Below are 25,902 nucleotides of genomic sequence, written 5' to 3' on the forward strand. Positions count from 1 at the left end.
AAGGTTAGTTTTTCACCCTTAGTCAAAAAGTATTTTTACCTTGCATTAATTGCACAGGAAGCAGTTCCTTTGTTTTTGACATACTCAACTGATTACACCTGAAACCAGTAACTACTGAATACATTTGGGATTAAACATAATTAGAAAATGGATTAAGCTAAAAAAAAACTAAAAAAACCTGGATTTTAAATTAAGCATCCAGCAATTCACCAGTCATTTTATTTTTTTTGTATATCATTACAATATTCTCTTTCCTGAATTTATTTTAAGACTATTGACACCCATTGTGAAATGTTCAATTTTTTGATTTTGATAAATAAACAAACTAATATTTTATGACAATTAACCCTTTTCCAAAACTGAAAAGAAAACACATGGGTGTCTGTAGCCACGAATTGCATTTAATCAAGTGTCGTTGCCATGTTCTTTCCAGCAATTCTTTCCCCTAAGCCACAAGTTAATTCAAGCTTGGAAATGGAAACAACGTAAAAAACACAAATAACTTAAGTTTCTGACAAAACTATGCAGAGACACAAGAAGCCCTCTTAAGACAGTACAAATATACAGGGATAAACATTCACAAGGTCCACTATTTTGCAGCTTCTTCACCACTGTACATTCCACGGGACACTCAGTCCTACGCACCGCTGAATGATCCAGGTTATGCCACCTTTGAGCTTCGAGTACAACTCTTGTCCAATTAATGCCATCTTTACTTAAGCTGATATGACAACATAGCAGCAATCCTAAAATTGAACCGTCCCTCAAATTGATACAGGTAAAATCCAAAACATCTTTCTAATGTCCAAGTGTTAGTCTTTACAGTTAACTTTTAAGTTGCAACATCTTGTAATGATCAGGCTGCTTTCTTTGTACAGCTGCCAGGGAGATCCTGAAGATTTAGTTTTGACCTGCAGAAACCAGATTAATGGATAGTTAAGCGAGTAACACCTTATATGGCTGTATCACTGTTAAAATTGACAACTGATATTTGTACACCAACATCTCAACTAGCAGACCTAGGAGGCAGTGTAGCTTATATTTACTTGAAGGTAGACCAAAATGCTGGAGAAACTCAGCGGGTGAGGCAGCATCTATGGAGCGAAGGAAATAGGCAACATTTCGGGTCGAAACCCTTGATCTTTATTTCCTTACTTCTAAATGATATTCATTCCAGCCTAATTTATCTAAATTTTAAGTACCTTTAAATTACTCTCCATCATATCAACAAAACTTTCAAAATAGATGACTTGGTAAGCTTTTAACAAATAAATTACAATGATCAGAGCAGTGATACCAAGCCATTTGTTGGAACTGATATCTGTCTCTGGTCCTTGATGGACTTCAACCCAGAATCTTAAAAGGATTGCAAGATAGCTGATATGCTGATTTTAATTATTCTATATTCCTCAGGGCTTAGAAAAAAACCCTATCAGTTTGGGAAAACAGCAAATGCAATTCAATAAACAGGTAAGGTAAACATGCAAAGCTATCATGGTGCGAAAGGGAAGCAAGATTTGACCATGTGTTTTTTAAAATGCTTTCCCCCCCCCCCCCCAGAGATTACAAGTGTCATGGATAAAGGCATTTGATAAGTTGATGCATTAAAAACATAAAAGGAAATAAAAGAACAAGGGTGTTGGAAGCAATATTGGAATGGATAGAAATTAGGCTGGCAAACGAAGAAAAATGGTCTTTATGACATGAAGCTAGTGGAATTCCACAGGGACCAATGCTGGGCCTCAACTTTTCACAAACGTATACAAATTACTTGAATAAATGCACAATCGCAAAATACCCTCGGTATAAGTTTCAGCACAGTGGGAACATGAGAATAACACAAATGGATTGAATATTCGTTCTTCCATGCCAAAACTTTATGGTGAAGCGCAAGGAATGGCAACTTACCCAAGACAGACACATAAAGCTGGAGTAACTCAGGGGGTCAGTCAGCTTCTCTGGAGAAATAGGAATAGTTGACGTTTCGGGTCAAGACCCTTCTTCAGACGTCATCTATCCCTTTCCTCCAGAGAAGTTGTCTGACCCACTGAGTTAGTCCAGCTTTTTGTGCCAGTTTTTGGTTTAAACCAGCACTTGCAGTTCCTTCCTACACAAGTCAACTTGCCTGTTGTGGGTCATGTGGCTCTTCACCAGGTGTCCCGCTGCCAAAGCTGCCATGAGGGAGAGCTCACCCGCCATTACTGTTCCACAAATAATCTCTGCCAGTAGACATGCATTTTCACCAGGTTTCTCCTTACTTGCACCCTGAACTCCAAGCATCTATAAGAAAAAGAGGGAATTTATAAAGCCTTAATGCATCTTTCAAACTATTTCCAATAGTCTATCACAACTAAGCAGGACTATAACAGCATCAGTAATGGAAGACATTTCCATAATTTGAATCAGTCTTTAGACTAGCACGTTCCTGACCCTCTTCACCTGCTGCAGGAGTTGCACTAATCATTCTTGGAGTTCACCATGCAGCAGTTGAGGAGTATTCTCTCTCCAAAACAATGCAATTAAAAAAAATCTTAAATCCTGTAGAATTTACAGGAAAAATAGGAATGTACAATCACAGAAGAGGTGGAATGCCAATGACAAGATGGGTGGCTCAATGAGAAAGCAACTCTGCACAGCCCACTGGGTAATACTGTGAAACACTCATTTCTAAACGCAACAATTTGCAACTAGTGGCATGCTTTCAGGGAAACGTTGTAAGCACATATTTCCCAACTATGGTCAATCATCAGGTCTTTAAAGCAAAAAAGAATGAGGTTGTAGGTCTTGTGGCATGGTGTTAGAGTGGTTTATTGATGCAATGAAACAAATGGTTTGTGCCTCACTCCATGATGTGTCCATGTAATGAAGGACAGTATTCTTTTGATTCAATGGTAAGCCAAGGCCTCAAAGCCTCAAAGTCATGACCTCACAGCCTTACGGTGTACATACAAGTTCCCCTATCACTACTTAAATAGTTGGAAACATTTTCCTAGTCTCAATTAACAGCTACCTCATACCATCATCAATATAGTCATACAGCACGGAAACAGCTCCTTCGTCAATGCCAATCTAGCAGTCTACTTGAGCTGGTCCAATTTGCTCATATTTAGTCAATATATCCTTCTAAACCTCTTATCCATGTTCATGCATTATTGCAATGTACGCTATGAAATTAATAACCTCCGAGATGTCTGGCTGTGAATATCACTTGCCAATGAACCATTGTCAAGACGCTATTTTGGAATATCCAAGTGAAATACTATTAATAGTACTTTTCTCCGTGAGAATGCTACTATCTCCATTTACTTCATTGGAATAATTAAATGTTTTGGAAATATTCACCCCCTATGTCCACTTTATTTTTCTGATGTACAAGAAGTGTATAATAGCTCAATGGCGATACTACATTTAAGTAAAAAAAAGTACAACGGAGTACAGATGCTCACCTGTAGACAGGATTGTTGCGGCCGCAAGTTGGTCCCTCCACCAACAGTGCCAACTTCTATGGATGGCATGGTGCAACTGACGTACAAATCATCGTTACAACTGCCAGCCGATTCCATTAATGTAATACAATTTGAACTTCCAACATTTTGGGCTGGATCCTGAAACATTCGAAAGAGGAATGCCGACTGAGAATTACAGAAAATGCTAGTATTTGCAAACTCCCAATTGAACAGACCGAATCTAGGATTATGGATTAGATGAATTTTCTAAATTAATCTTCAATTTCCCATCCCTCACCCCCCATCAACTCCTTAAAGATAGCAAAATGAAAGACCAAAAAAACTAAACTATCAGGGGAATGGAAACATCAGAGTGTTTAACTAATTAAATGGTCAGTTGATAAAACTTTGAAGAATCATTCCAGTGACTGAGACTGAGACACAATAAGGGCCTGGTTTATATTCCTAAAAATTATGTGGCCCGCACAGCGAAATCAGTGCATAATTATGAATCGGCCATTCCAAAATTAGTTTATTTCAAGCCTTCAAAGTTTCTCCAATGGTCCAAGTCAGTAAGAGAATTTGGCAGTGTTTATTAGCATATTATCCAGAAAGGTGGAGGCTTTTAGCTGCAACTGTTCAAAAGCACCAGTTAAAAGGCAAACCACTTGGTAAATGAGATCATTGATGGTAAAAGCACATGGAAGTGCAGGGCACGGTGGCGTGGAAACACATGTGGGCTATTTAATCTTGTCATCTGTACAGCCATTCTTAGACCAGCGTCATAGTCACATATCACGCACAGGCCCTTTGGCCCAACTTGTCCATACTGCCCATCTCTGCTAGTCCTGGTACTCCTCTAAATATGACTGTTCAATTGCTGCCTGACCAGCAGAGTTCCTCCAGCTCTTTGTTTTTGCTCGAATTCAATAAATGTGCTGTTAGGAGATTTTTGATACAAAACCATGTGATGATACAGATCACTGCTGCCTTAACTTGTTTGGGACAAGACCCTCAACTACAGAAAACCGCTCATTAACTATTTCTAAAAACAAACACATTTGAACACTGACCCCATAAATGGTCAGCCAGTTTTTACAAGTTTGAAACAAAAAACAGATGCATCCAATGATTAGAAAAAAAAAATGGAAAAAAAAAAAAAAAAAATCAAGGATCACTGTACCCACCTGGCCACATGCAATATAAATAGCAGTGACAATGTTTGCAGCATGTGCATTGTAACCTCCAAGACAACCAGCCATTGCTGAGCCCACTAGGTTTTTGTTGATATTCACTTCAATAAGAGAGTATGTGGAGGTCTTTAGTGTCTGAAGAAAATAAAACATAGACCAGGTTGTTTTGAAGATTTCACATTGGAAACATGGAATTAGTGCACAATTAGTGAAATTGATGCAAAATTCTTTAACTGAACGATGTACACATTTATGTACCTCTCGTACAACTTTAGCCGGAATGATCGCTTCACAGACTACAGACTTCCCCCTTCCTTCAATCCAGTTGATGGCAGCAGATTTCTTATCAGTGCAGTAGTTACCACTAACTGCAAGTATCTGCATAGCTGGAAACTCCTCATGCAACCGGGAAAGAGCCTTCTCTGTGCCCTAAATGTTCAGTGGGGGAAGAAAGACAGACAAGATGTCCCATTAATGGTGAAGGCAACAATAAATTGCTACAGAGCCAAGGCGCTGGTCAGGCTGCATTTGGAATATTGTGAGCAATTTTGAGCACCATATCTGAGGAAGGATGTGCTGGCTCTGGAGAGGGCCCAGAGGAGGTTTACAAAAATGATCCCGGAATGAGTGGGTTAACATATGATGAGCATTTGACGGCACTGGGCCTGTACTCGCTGGAGTTTAGAAGGATGATGGGGTGGGAAGAAAGAACCCCATTGAAGCTTATTGAATAGTGAAAGGCTTTGATAGAGTGGATATGGAGAGGATGTTTCCACTAGTTTATTATAAAACCAGTTTGTCTTCTGGTTATAGCCTGTTACCACAGTTGTAGCTGTGTGTTTGGAACGTTCCCTTCCCCACTCCCCATTGTCCTCCCGAAAGAATGACGGTACATTTCTGGGCTGCAACACTTCCCTTCTATGATCTTTCTGTCGCTCTCTACCCAAACCTTAATTTCTCCACACCATGTCCCATGTGTTTCCTCAGAGGGGAATCTTTCTGGAGCTTATCCTGACTGTTGAGTTTTTCTCTTTCAAACAGCTGTCCTCTGTAAACAATGTGCTTCATGTTATTTCCCTCTGGCCTGCCTGGATCCCATGGTCTCTCTGGCATATGGTAAAGGGGTTCAGGGGCAAGTTTGATGGGTGTGGATGGTGTTACACCCCGAGTCTCATTGCTGGATATTTTTAAAGTTATTTAGTTCTTGGGGCTAAGGAAATCAAGGGATGTGGGGAGAATGTCGGAACGATGTACTGATTTTGGATGATCAGCCATGATCATATTGAATCATGGGCCGAATGGCCGACTCCTGCACCTATTTTCTATGTTTCTAGCGTGAGAGTCTAGGACTAGAGGCCATAACCTCAGAATTAAAGGATGTTCCTTCAAGAAGGAGATGAGGGGGTATTTCTTTCGTCAGAGGGTGTTGAATCTGTGGAATTCTTTGCCACAGAAGGCTGTGGAAGCTAAGTCAACAGATATTTTAAGGCTAAGATTGACAGATTCTTGATTAGTATGGGGTTACGGGGAGAAGGCAGGAGAATGAGGTTAGGAGGTAGATCAGCCACGATTGAATGGTGGAGTAGACTTGATGGGCTGAATGGCTGAAATCTGCTCCTATCACATAACCTTAAGTTACATCTTTGCACTAGTCATATGCTCCCTACCATTCTCTCTTGTGTGTCCATTAACTCCGATACTCCTGCCACCTATCTACACTTGGGGTAATTTACAGTAAATCAACCGGCACAACTTTGGGATATGGAAGAAAACCAGACCCCCAGGGTCGATATCAGGTGCACAATATTTGTCATTTTATCCCATCAAAACCCTCCTTGTTTTCTTTCCTACATCAAGAAACTACAAATACTGGTTTACAAAAGACAAAGTGTTGGAGTGTGTGTTTGGCAGCATCTCTCGAGAACATGGATAGGCGGTGTTTTGGGTCGGAATCTTTCAGACAGAGATTCTTGTTTCCTCTCCTACCCTCCACTCTTACAAGTCACTGTCAGAGATTAGAACTGGTTCAATCTGTTAAATTTTCCATCCTGAATTCTCACTTCACTTTTCCCCCCAACTGGTCTATACTGATTGGAAACATGAACCCACCTTTGAGAGCATGTTCATGCCCATGGCATCTCCAGTTTTAGATTGAAAGCGGATATAGAGGTTACGACCAGCGAGAGCAATCTGCAACTTCTGAAGCCTGGCAAACCTGTATAACACAATAACAGTGAGCAGGTAAATAAAAGAGTACGCAATAACAAAATAGCAATTTTAAAATACAGAACACGTAGATGTACAGGAAATTATAAATTGCAATAGCCGCTTCAGCTACAGATCTTATTAACATCTTATCTGACATCCTTTTGAACACCAGCCTTTGTCACTCACTCCACCCATCTGTCGATCAACCTTCACCCGTTTCCTCCCATGACATGCCAGACAATTTCCTGCCCCCACCTCTTTTCCAGCCATCTTCCTTCTCTCCTCCCGCTCCCCACACCCCCACCCCACAACAGCCAGTGTAAAAATGGATCTCACCCCAAAACATCAACTATCCATTTCCTCCACAGATTTAGTTTGGATAAAGCATGGAAACAGGCCCTTTGGCCCACTGAGTCCGCACCCACCAGCGATCTCCGCACATTAACACTATCCTACATGCATTAGGGACAATTTTACATTAATTCCAAGCCAATTAACCTACAAACCCCTACGTCTTTGGAGTGTGGGAGGAAACCAAAGATCTCAGCAAACAAGCACCCATAGTCAGGATTGAACCCGGGTCTCTGGTGCTGTAAGGCATTAGCTCTACCGCTGCACCATCCTGCCACCCACCGTGCCTGATCTCTAGCAGTTTGTTTTGCTCAGAAAATTCCAGCATCTGCAGTTTCTTGCACCTTCATCTTATTTATATTGTTAACTTTAATATTTCTCCAATCATTACACAAGTAGATTTCTGCTAAAAATCAGAGACCACTCAGCTGGATGGAGATATTTGGAAGGTAAAACATTCTTGTATTAGTATAGTGCATTGTCTGACCCAGCGTGAAGGAAGGAACTGCAGATGCTGGTTTAAACCAAAAATAGACACAAAATGCTGAAGTAACTCAGCAGGACAGGCAGCATCGCTGGTGAGAATGAATGGGTGGCATTTCAGGTTGAGACCCTCCTTCAGACTTTCTGACCCAGGATGTCCCCGACTTACTTCTCAATTACAATCATGTTAAAATGCAGCAGCACATTTGTCTACAACAGATCCTTGGAAACAGCAATATCATACCAACGAGTATTAGGCTTAAGTGATATTATTTAAAGTGTACACACCAGACAAGATAACAAAAACAACACTTTTTCACAATTGAAATGATGGAATGAGATGCCAGAATGAAATACCAAATGGAATGGATAAAGTTACAGCATGATAAAGTTTGTTTTCACAGTCCTTTCCTCAGTGTAGAGAATTGTACACCTAGAGAGTAGAAGGTCAAGGTTTGAGGGGAGGGATTTAATAGGGACCTCAGGTAAATATTTTCTACTCAGGGGATCAGTCAGTGTCTGGAAGGAGCTGCCAGAGTAAGCTATAGCAGTAACAATTATGACTTTTACAGGACAGATACATGGATAGGAAGGTTTGGAGGGATATGGGCCAAGTATAGGCAAATGGGATCAGCCCAGTATACCCACTTAGTTGGTAGGGACAAGGTGGGCCAAAGGCTCGTTTCCAGCTGTTATGATCTTATGTTTTGAAAGGGGTCTCAGTTTAAAGGTGTTATCCAAAAACACACCAACATTTCACCACCACTTAATTACTGGAGCGGAACCTGCAGGAGAACTTGACTCAGAGGAGCGGGTGCTATCCATCAAGTGTATTCTGTGGGACGAGTACAGCAACTCGTTATTATTTCATGGGGACCAAAGAGCATCAGCAAAGCTAGTCGTTTTTTAAAGATACAAATTCAAACTTTGATATACAACATTTTACCTGCTCGTACTATCAAACATCTCCTTCATAATTTGGAAGCCATCAGAGCTCTCCAACCACGCTTTCACCTCCGCAGCATCGCAGGCAGTTGGAAGTCTCACAACTGGTCCTCTTGTCATTCCATCTGCCAGCACACAACTCCGTGCTCCACCGCCAAGCTAAAATTGAAAGGGATTCTTTTAAAATGGAAATCGGTGGAATTCTTTGCCACCGACAGCTGTGGAGGCCAAGTCAACGGATATTTTAAGGCGGTGATTGAGATTCTTGATTAGTAAGGGCGTCAGGGGTTACGGGGAGAAGGCAGGAGAATGGGGTCAAGAGGGAAAAATAGGCCAACCATGATTGAATAAGCGGAGTAGAGTTGATGGGCAGAATGGCCTAATTCTGCTCCTATCACTTCTAACATTCAACTCCTTTCCTGACACACTTCAAACGTCGCGAGGTATATTGATGCATGGAAGCACTCAACCACCCATCACTTGTGCAATAAAGCTGGCAATTTACAGTTCATACTTACACTAATTGCTCTGCAACCTCGGTTAGTGCTTGCCACCAGACAGCCTTCAGTGGTTGCCATGGGCACTTGGAATTCTTTCCCATTCAAACAAAGTGGTCCTGCCACTCCAACAGGAACAGGCACATAGCCTATGACATTCTCACAGCAACTCCCTATGACCTGAAAGTTCAAAGATTCACACACATGAAAAATAGAATTAAGACTCCAAACATCAACTATTGTCATCGATTCCACCCCATTGAACTAGTTTCATTCATTCTGATTACAAACCGTTAACGCTGACAGGCCTGACTTACCAACGAGTAATCATAGCCCCTGAAGGGAAGGAGGTGCAGTGCAGTGGGCTCCGGGAGCTTTGGAACAAGCAGTTGGCGACGGATGAATACAGCTCGCTCTAGAGTTTCCATCATGTTCTCCAGTTTATATGCTGGAATATATTTGGCATTCACCAGGAGAATTATCTCAGCATCAGTTAGGGATTTTGGTCCTTTCTGTTATAAATCACAAAACATCAAATCCCATTTCACAAGATCCTACATTGTTCAATTTTAAGCACTGCTCCAATTACAACAAATCATCCCACAGATGGAGAAAAAGACAAAGACTAACATTAACAACTTGATGTTAACTCCAGAATATACTCTAGAGCAGTGATTCCCAACCTGGGGCCATGGCAAATTTCAGGGGGGGGGGGGGGCACAGAAAAATTTGGGGGTTTAGGGGGCCACAGGTTCAAAGAAGGGGGCCACTTTTTCCCGCTAATAATGTCGGGGGGGGGGGGGGGGGCACAGAAAAATTAAAGAGCCCAAGGAGGCCATGAGCTAAAATATGTTGGGAACCACTGCTCTAGAGTCATTTTATAATTCTCACTAAAGGTTATTTCAATGGGTCAATTCCAATAGCATCCTTATCTTTAGTTTGGTTTGGAGATGTGGCACAATGAGTCCACGCCAACCATCGATCAGCCTTACACTAGTTCTACCCTGTACACTAGGACAATTTACAGATGTCAATCAACCTACACTTCTTTAGGATGTGGGATCACCTGCACGGGTACAGGGAGAATGTACAAACTTCCTACAGACAGCACCAGTTGTCAGGATCGAATCCGAGTCTCTGGTGCTGCGAGGCAGCAACTCTACCGCTGCACCACTGAGCCAACTGCTTTAATAGTCATAAATTCCAGTAGCCATTCCGGCAGCCCAGGTGTTCAAGAATAATATTGGAACTACCAGATTATAGTCAATTTGTCCAATGGGCAACAAAAGTCACAACTAAGTAAACACACATTGAAACTCAGGTTCAAGTTCACAATCCCATTTTTCTTCCATTCCACTTCCCATTATAGGAAAACCAGTAGAAACCAAAGTCTAAAACTCTTACCTCAGTACATTTAAGTATGGACAAACATTCTTCAATTGGTCTTGGGTCTAATAAAAGTTCAGTATCTAGCTCTTCTGGTGTTCCCGAAGATGAAGAGCTAGGAGGAGTGAAGTCTCCCAACATAAAATTTGGTTTTGATGTACGATTGATTGAATGAGGGAAGGAAGACTCAATCTTGTGTACAATCGGCTTAATGACTTCATCTGCATGAAAAACAGTCTAATTAATTTTAAGTACTAGCAAGATTACAATAAGACAATGTCAGGCATTCAAAAGGCATTAGCAGAAATGCATCTACAAGAACAATATTTGTAATACTTCATAACCAAAAACATAAGTGTAATTTAGAAAACTTCTCAGCATTTAAGTTAGGATCACACTTTAGATAATGCAGGTGGTAAACATTCCAAGTAGCTGATTTCCCCAAATTATTGAAAGATAATCAAAATAACATATCTGAAATACAAGTAGATTAATAATCCAGCGGACAAGATCTTAAATTTCACAATAACGATTTCATGCTTCAAATTCAATATTACAAAGCTGTAAAACTCAAGATATAGTTGAAATTCTATTAAAGTACATGTCTATAACTTTTTACCTGTATTTTCTTTACTGGTGAATTCATCACCAACTGGACCATTTGATTGTAATCTGGCAGTTCCAATATTATTCCTGCAACAATCAGCATTCTTTGTGTGCACCAAAGATGACGACATAGGATTCTTCAGCGAGAGAGTCGATTCCGTCTCAGTCTGTTCAAAGAAGATGTATTTGATGGCGAGGAAGAGCGCCAGGCCAAGGGTGATTACTTGTTCAATATCCATACTGACCATCCTGCCATTTGAAAGACAGAAAATCATAATCAGCATAGAATCTTTATTACACAGAAATAGTAGAGAATAAAGAAGGTTATCTACTGTTACAGCAGGATCTTGAACAACTAGTCCTATGGGCAGCAACAGTGCTTAATTCAGATGAATACAATAGTTTGCATTTTGGCAAGACAAATCAGGGCAAGACTTGCACAGTAAATGGAAGGGCCTTGGAGACTGTTGTAGAATGGAGTCTGGGAAGGGGGGGGCATGCAAATGTGCAGGTATATATCTCCAAGAATGTGTCATCATAGGTAGACAGCATGGTGGGGAAAGCGTTTGGCACAAATTATGTTGTTTGTCAAGATTACTTTGTATGGATAGAAGGCAAAAGATTAGCTTTGTGCACGTGTCATTTGCAATATCTGTTGGCCTCCCAGGTTACCTCTCAGGGATTACGTGACTGAGGGGCTTGTGTGCCTAAGTCATGAAGCTCAATGCCACATGTGGCATAGATCTAGCCTGATTAGTCTTTTCCTCCTACTTACTGTTTATCAATGCTTACAAATGTAATATTTCTAACTTCATAATAGGAACCATTACCAGTACGGTTCTGTAATGCAGTAAAATGTAAGAAAACAAGGTGTTATATAATTGTACCGTAGTGAAACTGTGCAGAAATGTAATATTCAAAACCAATCTGAAAATACAAAAGCACTTAATAATCTATTGCCTCTCCATGCTTTGAAGAATATTATGGTAAAATTTAGATAACCCATCATCCAAGTGCGGTTTTGGATCTGGCTCAGCAAGTGACATTTCCATGCTCTACTGCAACTTCAAGTTCTGAGCTCACTCGGGCAGCACAGCTACCGGTGTCGATCCTGACTACGGGCGTCTGTCTGTACGAAGTTTGCATGTTCTCCTAGTGACCTGCGTGGGTTTTCTCCGGGATCTCCCACACTCCAAAGACGTACAGGTTTGTAGGCCAATTGGCTACGATTAAATGATAAATTGTCCCCAGTGTAGGATAGTGTAAGTGTGCAGGGATCGTTGGTCGGTGCAGACTTGGTGGGCTGAAAGGCCTGTTTCCGTGCTGTATCTCAAACTAAAATGTATAATACTGAGTAATAGCTATCGCCTATTGGTGTTTTTACAATAAATAGATTGCTTTTTTTAAAGGTTTGAAAATGGGTTAAACCAACTTCATTTTTTATCTAAAATTAGCATGCTTATCAAATCTATTTTCATGTCATTGTCCAATCTACAAGATGGCAACTACTTTAAACGGTTATTTGTTCGGTTACCTGGAAAGGTAAAACTGCCACAGTGGTACTTCTGGATCGATTCGTCTCGGCATACTTTCATCCAGCCCTGATGCTGACTTGGGTATTTCTAAGGTGCTGCCCTCGGATGTTGGCTCCGCTATCCAGCGACTATGAGCGTGAACCAGAACTAATCCTAGAGACTGCACCACACACAAAATAAAAACAATTCATTCTTCCACAATTATCACTGTTCAATAGACATATTGATCACCAAAATGTTACCATGGAGGCTGGGAAATTTAAGTTCAATTAAAAATCAATTTAAAAAGAAAACCACCACGTTGTTTCAAAAGTGGAAACAATTTTTCAAAGAAATAAACTTTAAAGGAAAACCTAGTAATGGTGACCTCAAAACTAGCTGGCTCACCAATGTCCTCCAAGGAAGGAAATCGGTTGTACAATTTCAGGTAACCCTCACCTCCTGAGTATGTGTTTGCCCTCTCCTTCGATACACCTTTAGTCTTCATAATGTTGTCCCCTTTCCTCTGCAACCCCCCCCCCCCCCCCCTCCCCATCAACAATCACCCATTTTCCTCTTCCTCCTGGTTCTATCCATCTACTGCCCTCACATTTTACACACCAGCTTCTTCCTCCTCAATTTGGTTCTGGTTCTATCAGCCCTTCACCTCTTTTCCAATGGTCCTCATTATCACCTTCCTTACTTTCTGCATGCCAAACCTGGTAGTCTATGTGTTTCTGCTTATAATCCTCTTAGGTATCTCCACCTTCACCCTCCCTTTACCAGTCTTGACCTGCCTTTGTGGTCTGCCTCCAACTATCGTCCATCCGTAAGTTTCAACTCAACCCCTCCTCTTTCCTTATCCGGCTCCATCTACCAGTCATCCATCGCCACTCTCTGGTCTACCAATCACCTACTAGCCTGTCTGGCCGTATCTCCTCTCCTTTTTATACTGGTTGAATAGAAGAGCTCCCACTGAAGAAGGGTCCCAACCCATGATCTGTCCATTCCCTCCCCCAGATGCTGCATGACCTGCCCAGTTCCTCCAGCACTTTATCTTGCTCATTATACTTTACATTTTGTAGTTTTGCTTATTATACAAATGTAAAATATTACAACTATTTAGTTGAGTTGTGTGTTAGTTTTCATAAATTTCAAAGAGTTCTGACTTTTGATGTTCTGGTTTGCACTCTGCTGCACCATACTTAGAATCACAACACAGATTAAAAAGCATCAAGGAGGAAAGACAGAAAGGGCTGGAGTAACTCAGCGGGCCAGGTAGCATCTCTAGAGAACAAGGATGGGACCCTTCTTCAGACATAGTTCTACACACAGGCAAAAAGGAGCACTACCTTCAGTGGGGAACTACAATATTCATCACAAGAGCGGCTTAATAGCATCAACGCTGATCAAGATGGCCAAAAACCGAATACAACTGCCAGACTGGGTCTGTGACTGAATTAGTTTAGTGATACAGTGCGGAAACAGACCCTTCAGCCCACTGAGTCAGCATCAACCTGCGATCCCCGCACATTAACATTATCCTACACACACTACGGACAATTTTACATTGATACCAAGCCAATTAACCTACAAACCTGTATGTCTTTGGAGTGTGGGAGGAAACCCCCACAGGTCATTGAGAGAACGTAAACTCTGTACAGACCTGTAGTCAGGATTGAACCCAGGGGTCTGGCACGGTAAGGCAGTAGCTCTACCACTACGCCACCGTGCCACCTGCACAATAGCAAAGGATATATCTACATGTCCTTTTACTCACTAGTCCTCCTGCAGCAGATACCTCTGACCATAACAACATTGGTGGAGGTGACCAGCACATAGAATCAAGAACCTTTCTTCACACAGAAAGCACCCTCTGTATAATTGTGGGGTACTACAATCGCCGAGGGAGCAAATTTGATAGTTTAAAACAAGGATCCCTGAAGGTCAGGTGGAGCATCAGCAGCAATGTCACCCTCACAATTCTGTATCCGCATAGACTACGTCAATGGAAATACAATGCCTTTGTTGTCACTGACAAAATCCAAATAAGTCCCTGCCCAGCTGCGCTCGACGTACTTTCACCAGAAGCATGTTAAGGCAGTAGCAAGAACGTTTAGGGTTTGGCAACAAGTGGGTCACACCCTGAACAACAAGTAAAATAAAAAAGTGACGCAAGTCAACAACAATCTGCTGGCAGAACACTTGAAAATATTCTCACTAATTGAATGATTCAACCATTTCGGAAGAAATCATTGCGTAATAATATTCTGAGAAATCAGAAACTGTTCACACAAATGTTCACACTTTACCAAAGATGGCTTTCAATACTGACCATGATGACTTTCACCCTCTGCGTTACGGGATTTGGTTTGTTATCTTCCTCTTCCTCCAAAACTCGAGCAAAATGCCCAAGCTGCCATATTGGACGGCCCTCTCGACTTTCTCGGGAAAGCTATTGGAGAAATGTCACTTTTAATTATCGTGACCGGGTAATCCATCGGGTCGCGCCCGCAACGGCTGCCTCGCCAACAGTCTGTCTGTTCCTTCCTTCTCTGTTGTTTCTTTAGTACATGTTAAATGTATGTTTTTAGTGTTCTTTAGCTTGTTTTATGTGGTGGGGGGGAGGGCGGGGAAACTTTTTAAAATCTCTTACGTCGACAGAGATGCAATTTGTTTCCGCATCGTATCTCCGTCCGCACTGCGGCCCAACATCATGAAGCTCATGGTCCCTGTTTAGAGACCGACTTCAGGACCTCATTCAAGCCGCAGGAGCTTTGAATGCCCTGACGCGGGAGCTTCGATTGCGGGAGAAAAATGAGGGAAGAAGATTCAACTTTATTGCCTTCCATCACAGTGAGGAATGTGGAATTCGTTGTGGTGGATGTTTATGTTAACTTTTATGTAGCTGTGTCTCATGTTGCTTAATTTTTTTGCATGGCTGTATGGTAATACAAATATCACTGTACCTTAATTGGTACACGTGGCAATAAAAGACCTTTGATTCTTACACTTTGATGGAAGAATTATGATTTATCAGGATGGTACAGCTTTATATTTCTTGAACAAGCTGCTAAAAGGTTTCCATCTTTGTTTAGATATCAATTATGCAACTCCAAAGAAGCTAATTTTAACAACCATTAAAATCATACTAACACATTTTGAAAATCCTTCTGCCACTCTTACCTCCAATACCAGGGAGACACAAGCTGGGAAGAATGTCATGAAGACGAAGTAGTTTGCCAATACTGACATGCAGCCAAAGCAGCACATGATTTCCAGCTGACGTACACCTAAATGAAGAGATTAAAGGACTTTTATTAATGCTGATAACTTATGTTAATATTCCCCCCTTCCACACATTTACTATTGGAGTGTTAGTGCGCGTGTTTACCTGCCATAACTTTAAAATTACTGCTAAATTATATAACCCTTCCATCTCAACTTCCCCTTGGTAAATTTTCTGGGATCATGTCAAGTTTGAGTACTCCCTCATAACAAAGCTGCAGTTGAACGCCTACAATGAAGAGGAACAAAGGTGCAAGGAAATGGAATTTGTGAGACTTACCAGACATAGTACCAACACCTATCACAAGACATTCCACAAGAGCATCGAGAGTGAAGGTAGGACCAAGAATAGCCATTCCACGTGCAATGTTTTCCCTTACTTCATCCTGTATTGAAAATACATTTATGAAAGTTTACTTGGCAAATCCCCAGATTCTCAAACTCTCCAAAATGTCACCTTTGCATTTTGTAGAATAGGATATTAAAAAATATTCTTGCAGGAAAACAAAAATTTAGGGGGAAAAACTACTGTTATTTCACCCATTGGGAAAACACTCCCAATTGTAAACCAAATTACATAAAGGGAATCGTTAACACAAGTGGTTTTGTGATGAGAATTACTTGGAAGGAAAATTATTCATTCTTATGTGTTTACATATGGAATGAGTACTTCAAATAAATTGCATTCTTGACTTCATCCCAAACATATGACTAATTAAATATCAAGTGAAGGATAAAACTTTGATCAGAATTAAAAGTAATTGCGTTTATCTTTATCTACCGCTCAGATTGGATTTACCAAATTATTTGAATTTTTTTTGTGCAACATTATTTGTAAAGAGTATATGTGAAATTAGCACATTACCTGGCAGTTGGAGCTCAGTGCAAATTTGGCCAAAGCACTGGCTTTTGACAGATCAATCAATAGCAAGAAGAAAGGCAAAGCTTCACTGAAAATAAAGGAATCTGGGAGTTAGTTTTGGTGGAAATGCTCGTGTGAACCCCAAAGAAATCTCAGATCTACAGATATTTTGAACTCATGACTTTGAATCTGAAGCACTAATTGTAGGATATCTACTATTCTCATTACTCAATGAACCAAAAATGTACGTTACACAGGCTTAATTTGAAGTAATCCACAATACAAATTTTAAGATTAACCAAGCTATATTTCTATCCAGCTTGTACTGGCATATGAATATTAGATTATGTGTCTATCTTTTGGCCCAAAAGTATGTTATGAAGGAACCAATCATACATACAAAACATTCATGGAAAGTAAAATAGATTTTAAAGATAATTGTACTCACTTGAGACCAGTAAGTTCTTTATCCAAAAAGTGAATTACAACAGTGCTAAATACAAAGCTGGAGAAGATGGTGAAAAGACCAGCAATACCTAAAGAAAGATCAACTTGTAAATGCAGTGGCAAGAAATGTGAGAAAATAGGTAAACGTAATTAATAATATGCAACAGACAAGTTTAAGTGTTAGTTTAGATTCGATGGAGTTGTTGACCATCGACTCAAAAATGTGCTTGGACCTTACCTAGCATATACTTAGAACCAAGCTGCCGTAGATTCTGGAACTGGAAGTATATATACAAGATTGCAAAGCAGCGAGTGATAGTCAGGATTATGACATCACTGCTTAATATCTCCTGAGAAAACAACAACAACATTAATAGAGTGATTATTTGGATCCCAAACATTTAAATAAGTTGTAATTAAAACAGAAAAAGGTGCAAACAGTGGGTTAAGCAGCATTTGTAGAGAGAAAACAGATTTCACTTGGTGACTCTTCCTCAGAAATGGCAACTTCAAATAGAAACTGGAAATGCCAGTTATCTGAAATTGTTGAAAACCTCCATCCCAATCTCAGTTTCTCTATGCCCATCTTATCCGTTCCAAGTGGACGTGATAATTTAAACAGCTAATGGGAGGAGGCATCTTGAACACATCGCCATTATCAAAATGGAAGGGCCCAACAATATTCTTTGAGTGAAGCTTTTGCAACCATGTTCAGTTAGTACTCCGTGAATGAGTCATTTCTACGTCTTGATGTGAACCCCATAACAGAAGTCAGCCTCTGTCATTTGTATTATCAAGCAATGGCTTTCAGGAAAGTCTACATGACTTTGCCATAGTATTGAAGACTGACTGACTGCTAAAAGAAACTGGAACACCAAGCTGCCTTTGGTTTCTCTAATGTGGAGAGTACACTTTGGAGTACAGAAAATTATCAGAACAAAGTAAATTACTACTTTATCTGGAAAGTTTATGAGTCCCTTGATAGTGAAAGGGAAAAGATAAAAGGACAGATCTTGCATGGGAAGGTGCCGTGAAAAGGGTGGGGTTCAGAGAATACTGGAAGAGAAGGGGATGCCTGGTTCTGGCATAACATTGAAGGCAACAAAAATCAACTTGATGCAAAATAGAGGTGGAGAATCAGAGAAGGAAACCTGTCCTTGTTCTGGGTGGGAGAAAAGGCTGCAAATAACACAGGAAATAAAAACAATATATAATTCTGTCAACTATGGTGGAGAGGTAACCATCATTGAAGAGAAATGAAACATATTGGAAGCACTGGTGCGAACAACACCACCAGCACAACAGATAAAATGTTGGAAGAATATTCATTGATTTTTGTTTCTTTCTAAAAATGCTGCACAACATTGAATATTTCCAGCATTCTGTTTTTAGTTCAGATAGAGCATCTAAATGAAACAGAATTAAAACTACATTAAAACAAAAAGGTTAGATAAAAAGTAATTTTCCTTTCCTCATAAAATTCTTCAACAACAAACAGGAGGAACTTAAAATTAATTCTGCTTTAAGATTGTCAAATGCAGCTTTTCGGGAAAACATGTTTAAATTAAAAACCAATGTCAATACCAATCTTCAAATTAATCCTTTGCCGGAATGATCTTTGAGACTTACAATCTGTCTTAACTACACAGAGGAAGCACTCTTGGCAAAAGTAGAAAGGTTGTTACAAGATATATCTGGATAATTAATTAATTTGTCACAGGAAGGGGATTTTTTAGTACTTATCATAGCTGACGTACCTCCTCGATCTTTGGACATTCAAAATTCCACCCACAAATCTGATTATTACCAGTAAACATATTCATCGACATCATGCAGATGGTGATTGTAACTGTTCCTACTATCACCTCCCAAGGATGGGAGGCAACAAAAAGTCCATGCATACGAAACAACCTGGACAACATTTTTCTTTTTTGTTATTTTAACCTGTTTAATAGAGTGGAAGAAAGCGTAATTAGTCATTGTAATAACAAGGTGAAACTCAATCGCAATTTCAATAATCAACAGCAATTACCTTCAGAAGGGAATAGGGCACAATGCCAACATATAATACTCTTTTAAGCCTAATGAAATGTCATCTTTCCACAGCTCAAAAAGATAGTCAGCTCACATTTTCCCAATTTTACATCTGAATTAGTCAGCAGGAACAAGAAAGTATCCAACCGACTAGTCGCCCAACTGAAAAAATCTTATTCGTTTTGATTCAAGTTCATACAAACGAGGCAAAAAAAAAAAAAAAACCCTCACCCGCACATTGGCAATTTTCAACATATTAAAGACCATTTAACTTGACAAAGTGAATGTTCAGTCTTCTTCCCAGGGGAGAGGGTTCCAATACTAGAAGTCATAAGCTTAAGGTGAGAGGGGAGATATTTAAGAGGGACATTAGAGGCAACCTTAGTGGGACAGGCAGCATCTCTGGAGAGAAAGAACAGGTGATGTTTCGGGTCGAGGAAAGAGGCTCCATGGGATCCCTGTAAATTATGTCAATTGTTTATTTCCCCTCTCTCTCTTTCTCTCCCCCCCCCCCACCCCCAAGGGACATATTTGACAGCCACTTAAAACTTTGAGGAAACAATGCAAAGAAAAATAATGCAAATTCTCTCTTCACAACAAAAATCAAACTATACAATATGAAATCTTGACAAGGCATCTTTATCTATCTGTGTGATGTTCAGGAAATAGAAAAAACTTTTTTACTTAATATGTTGTATTCTACCAAATTGTCAATGACAACTACCCATCTGTTGCAATATCACATTGAAATAGATAAAGAAAAATTAGAAGAGGAAAACTGTATTGAAGGAAAACACCCACCAGGTTTGACGCAAAACACAAGAAATTAATAACCTCACATTGTTAATTCCAATTACGAATGGAGTCTGATTTCCTTACGATCAATAAAGCTCATGAAGATCACAGCAAGTTCCCAGGTGTTGTGCAAAGGGATCATGGAGATCCTGTTGCTACCATTGAGCAGGAAATAATGACGGTTTAAGTCACACAGCAACAGGGTTCAGGAAAAGCCATTTCCTACCACTGTCAGGATCTTGAACCAATCAGCACAACCCTAATCCTACCTCAACAACGGAACACTACAGACCACCTCTGGCACACGAGGATATTTTGCACTAATGGTCGCCTTTTGCACTTCAGAAAGTCTTGCAGAATTTTGTGTAATATGTTTATCTGAGATGCAGCTGTAAACAAGATTTGTATTGTCATACGCCATAAGTGACAGGAGCAGAATTAGGCCATTCGGCCATCAAGTCTACTCCGCCATTCAATCATGGATGATCTATCTCTCCCTCCTAACCCTATTCTCCTGCCTTCTCCCCATAACCTCTGACACCTGTACTCGGGGCTCGAAATTAGCAGTTGCCCGGTTGCCAATGGCGACCTAAAGTGCCGTCGGGCAACCTAACAGCCGTCCCATTTTGCTTGGCAAGCAACTTTGAGCGGGGGCCCCCCTCTCTGTCTCTCTCTCCATCACTCTCAGTCTCCGCCCACCATCCGTATCCGGGTCTCTGCCCGAGACTCTCGGGTCTCCGCTCTCCGCCCACTCCTCATCCGCCAGTACAGCCGCCATCCTTACACATGCGCACTGCCACAGCCTGCATATCCTACCCCTGCACATGCGCATTGCCACGGCAACTGGTCGGCGTCAGGCACTTTTTCTCCCTCTATTTGCATTGTGGGAGATCTGGCCGCCATTGCCGTTTGGTCGCCGCCTCGCTGCAACCGCTGGAAACTAACGCAGAATCACTCCCTGGAGCTGGAGAACTCTTGCTTCTTGGTTTCCTGGTCCACCAAAAATATTCCAAATGGAATTTACACAGGAGTGGACCCACCACCACCAAACTCTGAAAAATAACAGCCTATTGCACTTTATCTGTTTATTTATTGTGTGTCTATATACCAATAAATGGTATATAGACACACTGAACTTTTATCTCCTGTTCTGTATTATGTTTACATATTCTGTTGTGCTGCAGCAAGCAAGAATTTCATTGTCCTATCTGGGACACATGACAATAAAACTCACTTGACTTGGACTTAAGCAAAAAAGGGTTCTTGGGTAAAAAGGAGCTACCTTAAAAATTTAGTTGCGTCCGGTTGGGTAACAATGGTAGGGTGAAGCTTTAATTGTGCGGGGGAACTCCATGGAGCAGCCAGCATCTCTGGATAGAAGAAATTGGGTGACGTTTCGGGTAGAGACCCTTCTTTACATTACCTCTGGTTTATAGTGTTTTTACTTTAATTTAAAGATAGTGTGGAAACAGGCCCTTCGGCCCACCAACCATATATATAATTTACCTCCTGGGATTAATAAAGTTCTATCGTATCGTATCGTGTGTGTAGGAAGGAACTGCAGATGAACTGAAGATAGACACAAAAAGCTGGAGAAACTCAACAGGTCAGACAGAATCTATGGCCAAAAGGAAAATATTACGTTTTTGGGTTCTTTCTTCTTTCTTTATTATTATAGCACATTTTTAGTCAACTTGCATTGACCCCAAAGTGCTTCACATAATTACATCCACACACACAGGCAAAGGTGGGTGAAGTGTCTTGCCCAAGGACACACCTTGGGTCTGAAAAAAGTTCCTGCACACCTTTGGAATCTGGAAGGAAACAAGAGCACCCAAAGAAAACCCATGCGATCAAAGGGAAAAGGAGCAAACTCCATACAGACAGCACCCATATTCAGGATCAATTCCGGGTCTCTGGCAATTTTAGGCAGCAATTTTATGGCCAATGTACTGCCCCCCATAGTCTTGAACTGAATAAAAATATACAGTAGCTGTAAAGGGGGACATAGCGTCACTTAGAGATTTGACTGAAAATGGATAGTTTCCTGTTTTTTAGCAACCAAAGTTATCAACGTATGATTATTTGTGTGTTGGAAAATAAAATAGTGGCACAGCTGGTGGACTTGCCGCCTCACACGCCAGGGATCTGTGTTCGATCTGTCCGCGGGCACTGTCTGTGTTGAATTTGCACATTCTCCCTGCAAGCATGTGGGTTTCCTCCCATATCCCATTGGCTTTGTATGTTAACTTGTCTGTAAAATTGCCCCTAATGTGTAGGGTGTGAATGAGGAAAGTGGGATAACAGAACTTGTGTGAATGGGTAGACAAAAATGCTGGAGAATCTCAGCTGGTGAGGCAGCATCTATGGAGCGAAGGAAATAGGCAAAGTTTCGGGTCGAGACCCTTCTTCAGACTGATGTCAGAGGGGGGGGGGGGGCGAAAAAGGAAGAGGCGGAGACAGTAGGCTGTGGGAGAGCTGGGAATGGGAGGGGAAGGAGGGAGAAAGCAAGGACTACCTGAAATTGGAGAAGCCAATGTTCATACCGCTGGGGTGAAAACTACCCAAGCGAAACATGAGGTGCTGTTTCTCCAATTTGCAGTGGGCCTCACTCTGAGGCGGCCCATGACAGAAAGGTCGGATTCGGACCATAATTCTGTCAAGTAACTACGCACTTCGTCCGAGCACATTATCGCACGCGTCATGCAAGCAGTCTTAAATGACCACCAAAACTATCATTTGGCAACCTAAAAAGCTGCAGAGGTTGCCCGGCTGGCAATAGGGAAAAAAAGTTAAGTGAGAGCCTCTCTGCCTTTAAAATATCCATTGACTTGGCCTCCACAACCTTCGTGGCAAAGAACTCCACAAATTCACCAACCTCGGACTAAAGAAATTCCTCCTCAACTTCTTAAAGGAGCATCCTTTAATTCTGAGGCCTCTAGTCCTAGACTCTCTCACTTCCTGCACCTCACCATAGTCGTGCAAAAGAAACACAACTAGATGTAAATGTCTAGCCTTTTTCTTGGTTGGAATGAGTGAATTTATTAAAATACATTACACACCTACACCCATAACCAATTTCAAGCAAAAGCTGTGTCAAAATAATATTCATTGTAAAGGGATTTTATAATGTTATGATACCATAACATCCTCAATATCCTGAATTATTCAGATTTTTAAAGTCATTTAGCATTACTCACAATAACTCATTAAAAAAAATTTTTTTAAAACAGCCACCTGCATAACTGTTATACTATTTAGGTTCGTGGTGACTTGTTTAAATACACCAACTAAATACTAAAGAATTAAAAGTGAAACCTGCAGCCGTATAAAGGCGCAGTCACCATACTTGCCGCGATGAAGATGCACAGTGGAAGGTTTCAGAACACTCTTAATATTTGTCAGGAAGTAAACACGAGAGGGGTGAAGCGAGCTTATTGAAAATTAAACGCAGCGATGACATACACGTTACATGATTCTCGTCAACGAGAATGGGGGGGTTTTCATTCTGGACAAGGCAATGCCGCAGATCCTCCTGGCCCGGGCAGGGGGTGAGGTACACATGGTTTGCGTTGGTTAGGAGGTGGGTGGGGGTTGGGTGAACATTGCGGGGGCGAGCAGCGGCCCAGGGGGGGGGGGGGGGCAGTTACATCACAGACGCCGGCTTCCAGCAGGACCCAGGCCGGGGCTGGGCTGGGCCGGGCCACACCGGGCCTAGTTGTCGTTGCTGCTGTTGCTGCTGCTCCCGCCGCCGCCTCGGCCCCTTAGAAACATAGAAAATAGGAGCAGGAGTAGGCCCTTCGAGCCTGCCCCGCCATTCAATATGATCATGGCTGATCATCCAACTCAGTATCCTGTACCTGCCTTCTCTCCATACCCCCCGATCCCTTTAGCCACAAGGGCCACATCTAAATCCCTCTTAGATTTAGCCAATGAACTGTGGCGTCAACTACCTTCTGTGGCAGAGGATCCCGCAGACAACACCCGACTCCCTTCACAACCGACAACAACCGCTCTGCAAACCGCACATTTTTTAAACAAGGCCGAAGACTGACACAAAAAGGCTGGAGCGTGTCTGCGGGACGGGCAGCATCTTCTGGAGGAGGAGGAGGGGTGGGTCCCGCCTTTCCGGCCGAGACCCTTCATCACACTGAGAGTCGCCCCCGATCGTGTCGACCCGAAAGGTCGTCCGTCCCTTCTCTCCACAGAATGAGATGCCGCCCGAGTTACTGCAGCATTGTGTGTGTGTGTGTGTGGTCTATCTTCCGTTTAAACCACCATCTGCAGCTCCTTCCTGCACATTATTATTATTACTATTTTTTAAACCCGCTCGTTTTTACTCACCCCGACTTGAAGCGAAGGTGCCGACTGATCACGACTCCTTCCCCCGGGTCTATCTCTACCTCTGCTCCCTCCTCCAACACGGACTCGCCGACACTGGCCGCCTAAGATGGCGAGCGCCCCATCGCCCCATCCTACCCCCGCTCCCATTGGCCGGGCCACCCGACCGCCGATGTCACGCCTGCCCTGATTGGAGGGCCCGTCTCACGGTGGGGAACTGGCGAGGCGGAGAGACCAATGCGCTGCCCGGGGTTGCGGCGCCCTGCGTCCCGGTTGGCCCCAAACAGGACAACGCACGGGGAACTGGCGAGCTCTGTCAATATGTTAGCACTGATGGGCCATGCAATTATGGCACACATTCTTGCAATATTTGAATTATATATATAGGTATATTTATAGGCTATGAAATGTCACACATTCTTGCAAGATTTGAATTATATATATGTATATTTATAGGCTATGCAATGTCACACATTCTTGCAAGATTTGAATCATATATATATATATATATATTTATGGGCTATGAAATGTCACACATTCTTGCAAGATTTGAATTATATATATGTATATTTATAGGCTATGCAATGTCACACATTCTTGCAAGATTTGAATCATATATATATATATATTTATGGGCTATGAAATGTCACACATTCTTGCAAGATTTGAATCATATGTATATTATATTTATGGGCTATGAAATGTCACACATTCTTGCAAGATTTGAATTATATATATATATGTATATTTATAGGCTATGCAATGTCACACATTCTTGCAAGATTTGAATCATATATATATATATATATTTATGGGCTATGAAATGTCACACATTCTTGCAAGATGAAATGTCACACATTATGTATGTATGACTGAATGAATAGGTTTATTGGCCAAATATTCACATACAACGAATTTGCCTTGATGCTCCGCCCACAATTGGCAACATGACATACAGTGAGTTAAGAATGATACATAAAACATTAATAATAAAACATTATTGATTAAACATGTGAATTAAATGAAATACCAGAGCAAAAGGAGGCTACAGATTTTTGGTTATTGAGTAGAGCTACTACTCATGGAAAAAAAGCTGTTTTTATGTCTGGTGGTGGCAGCTTTGACGTTCCAGAGTCGCCTTCCAGAGGGAAGTGATTCAAAGAGTTTGTGGCCAGGGAGAGAGGGGTCAGAGATGATCTTACCCGCTCGCTTCCTGGCTTTTGCAGATACCGTTCGTCAATGGAGGGAACGTTGCAGCCAATAACCTTCTCAGCCTGTCGGACGATTCGCTGCAGCCTCCGGGAGTCGTGCTTGGTGGCTGAGCCAAACCTGACCATGATGGAGAGGGTGAGGACAGACTCTACGATGGAGGTATAGAATTAGACCATCATTGCCTGTGGTAGATTGTGCTTCCTCAGCTGCCGCAGGAAGTACATGCTCTGTTGTGCCTTTTTGGCTGTGGAGTCGATGGTAGCCCCCCACTTAAACTCAAGGGTATACCTCCTA

General features: G+C 41.5%; 1 protein-coding gene across 1 annotated transcript; it reads right to left on the reverse strand.

Moving 5' to 3' along the window:
* On the reverse strand, positions 1–24,517 carry hmgcr (3-hydroxy-3-methylglutaryl-CoA reductase). Its single transcript, XM_033018644.1, has 20 exons — positions 24,400–24,517; positions 18,984–19,170; positions 17,465–17,576; positions 17,228–17,315; positions 16,783–16,867; positions 16,198–16,303; positions 15,816–15,922; positions 14,965–15,084; positions 12,650–12,810; positions 11,129–11,364; positions 10,528–10,730; positions 9,441–9,635; positions 9,145–9,303; positions 8,628–8,785; positions 6,749–6,854; positions 4,898–5,068; positions 4,634–4,774; positions 3,447–3,605; positions 2,126–2,280; positions 1–911 (listed from the first exon to the last, which is right to left on the reverse strand). The coding sequence occupies exons 2-20, from the start codon at positions 19,146–19,148 to the stop codon at positions 857–859; spliced, it is 2,682 nt and encodes an 893-aa protein (XP_032874535.1). The 5' UTR covers positions 19,149–19,170; positions 24,400–24,517; the 3' UTR covers positions 1–856.
* Between the last annotated feature and the right edge of the window lie 1,385 nt (positions 24,518–25,902).

This window comes from Amblyraja radiata, chromosome 3 (genome assembly GCF_010909765.2).
Source record: "Amblyraja radiata isolate CabotCenter1 chromosome 3, sAmbRad1.1.pri, whole genome shotgun sequence".
NCBI classification, from domain to species: Eukaryota; Metazoa; Chordata; class Chondrichthyes; order Rajiformes; family Rajidae; genus Amblyraja; species Amblyraja radiata.

Excerpts from the sequence above, each read along its gene's own strand:
- hmgcr (XM_033018644.1), bottom strand. The coding sequence starts at position 19,148 with ATGTTGTCCAGGTTGTTTCGTATGCATGGACTTTTTGTTGCCTCCCAT. Across the intron at positions 17,577-18,983 it reads AATGTCCAAAGATCGAGGAG|GAGATATTAAGCAGTGATGT; the intron begins GTACGTCAGCTA and ends TTGTTTTCTCAG. Across the intron at positions 16,304-16,782 it reads CACTGAGCTCCAACTGCCAG|GATGAAGTAAGGGAAAACAT; the intron begins GTAATGTGCTAA and ends TTTTCAATACAG.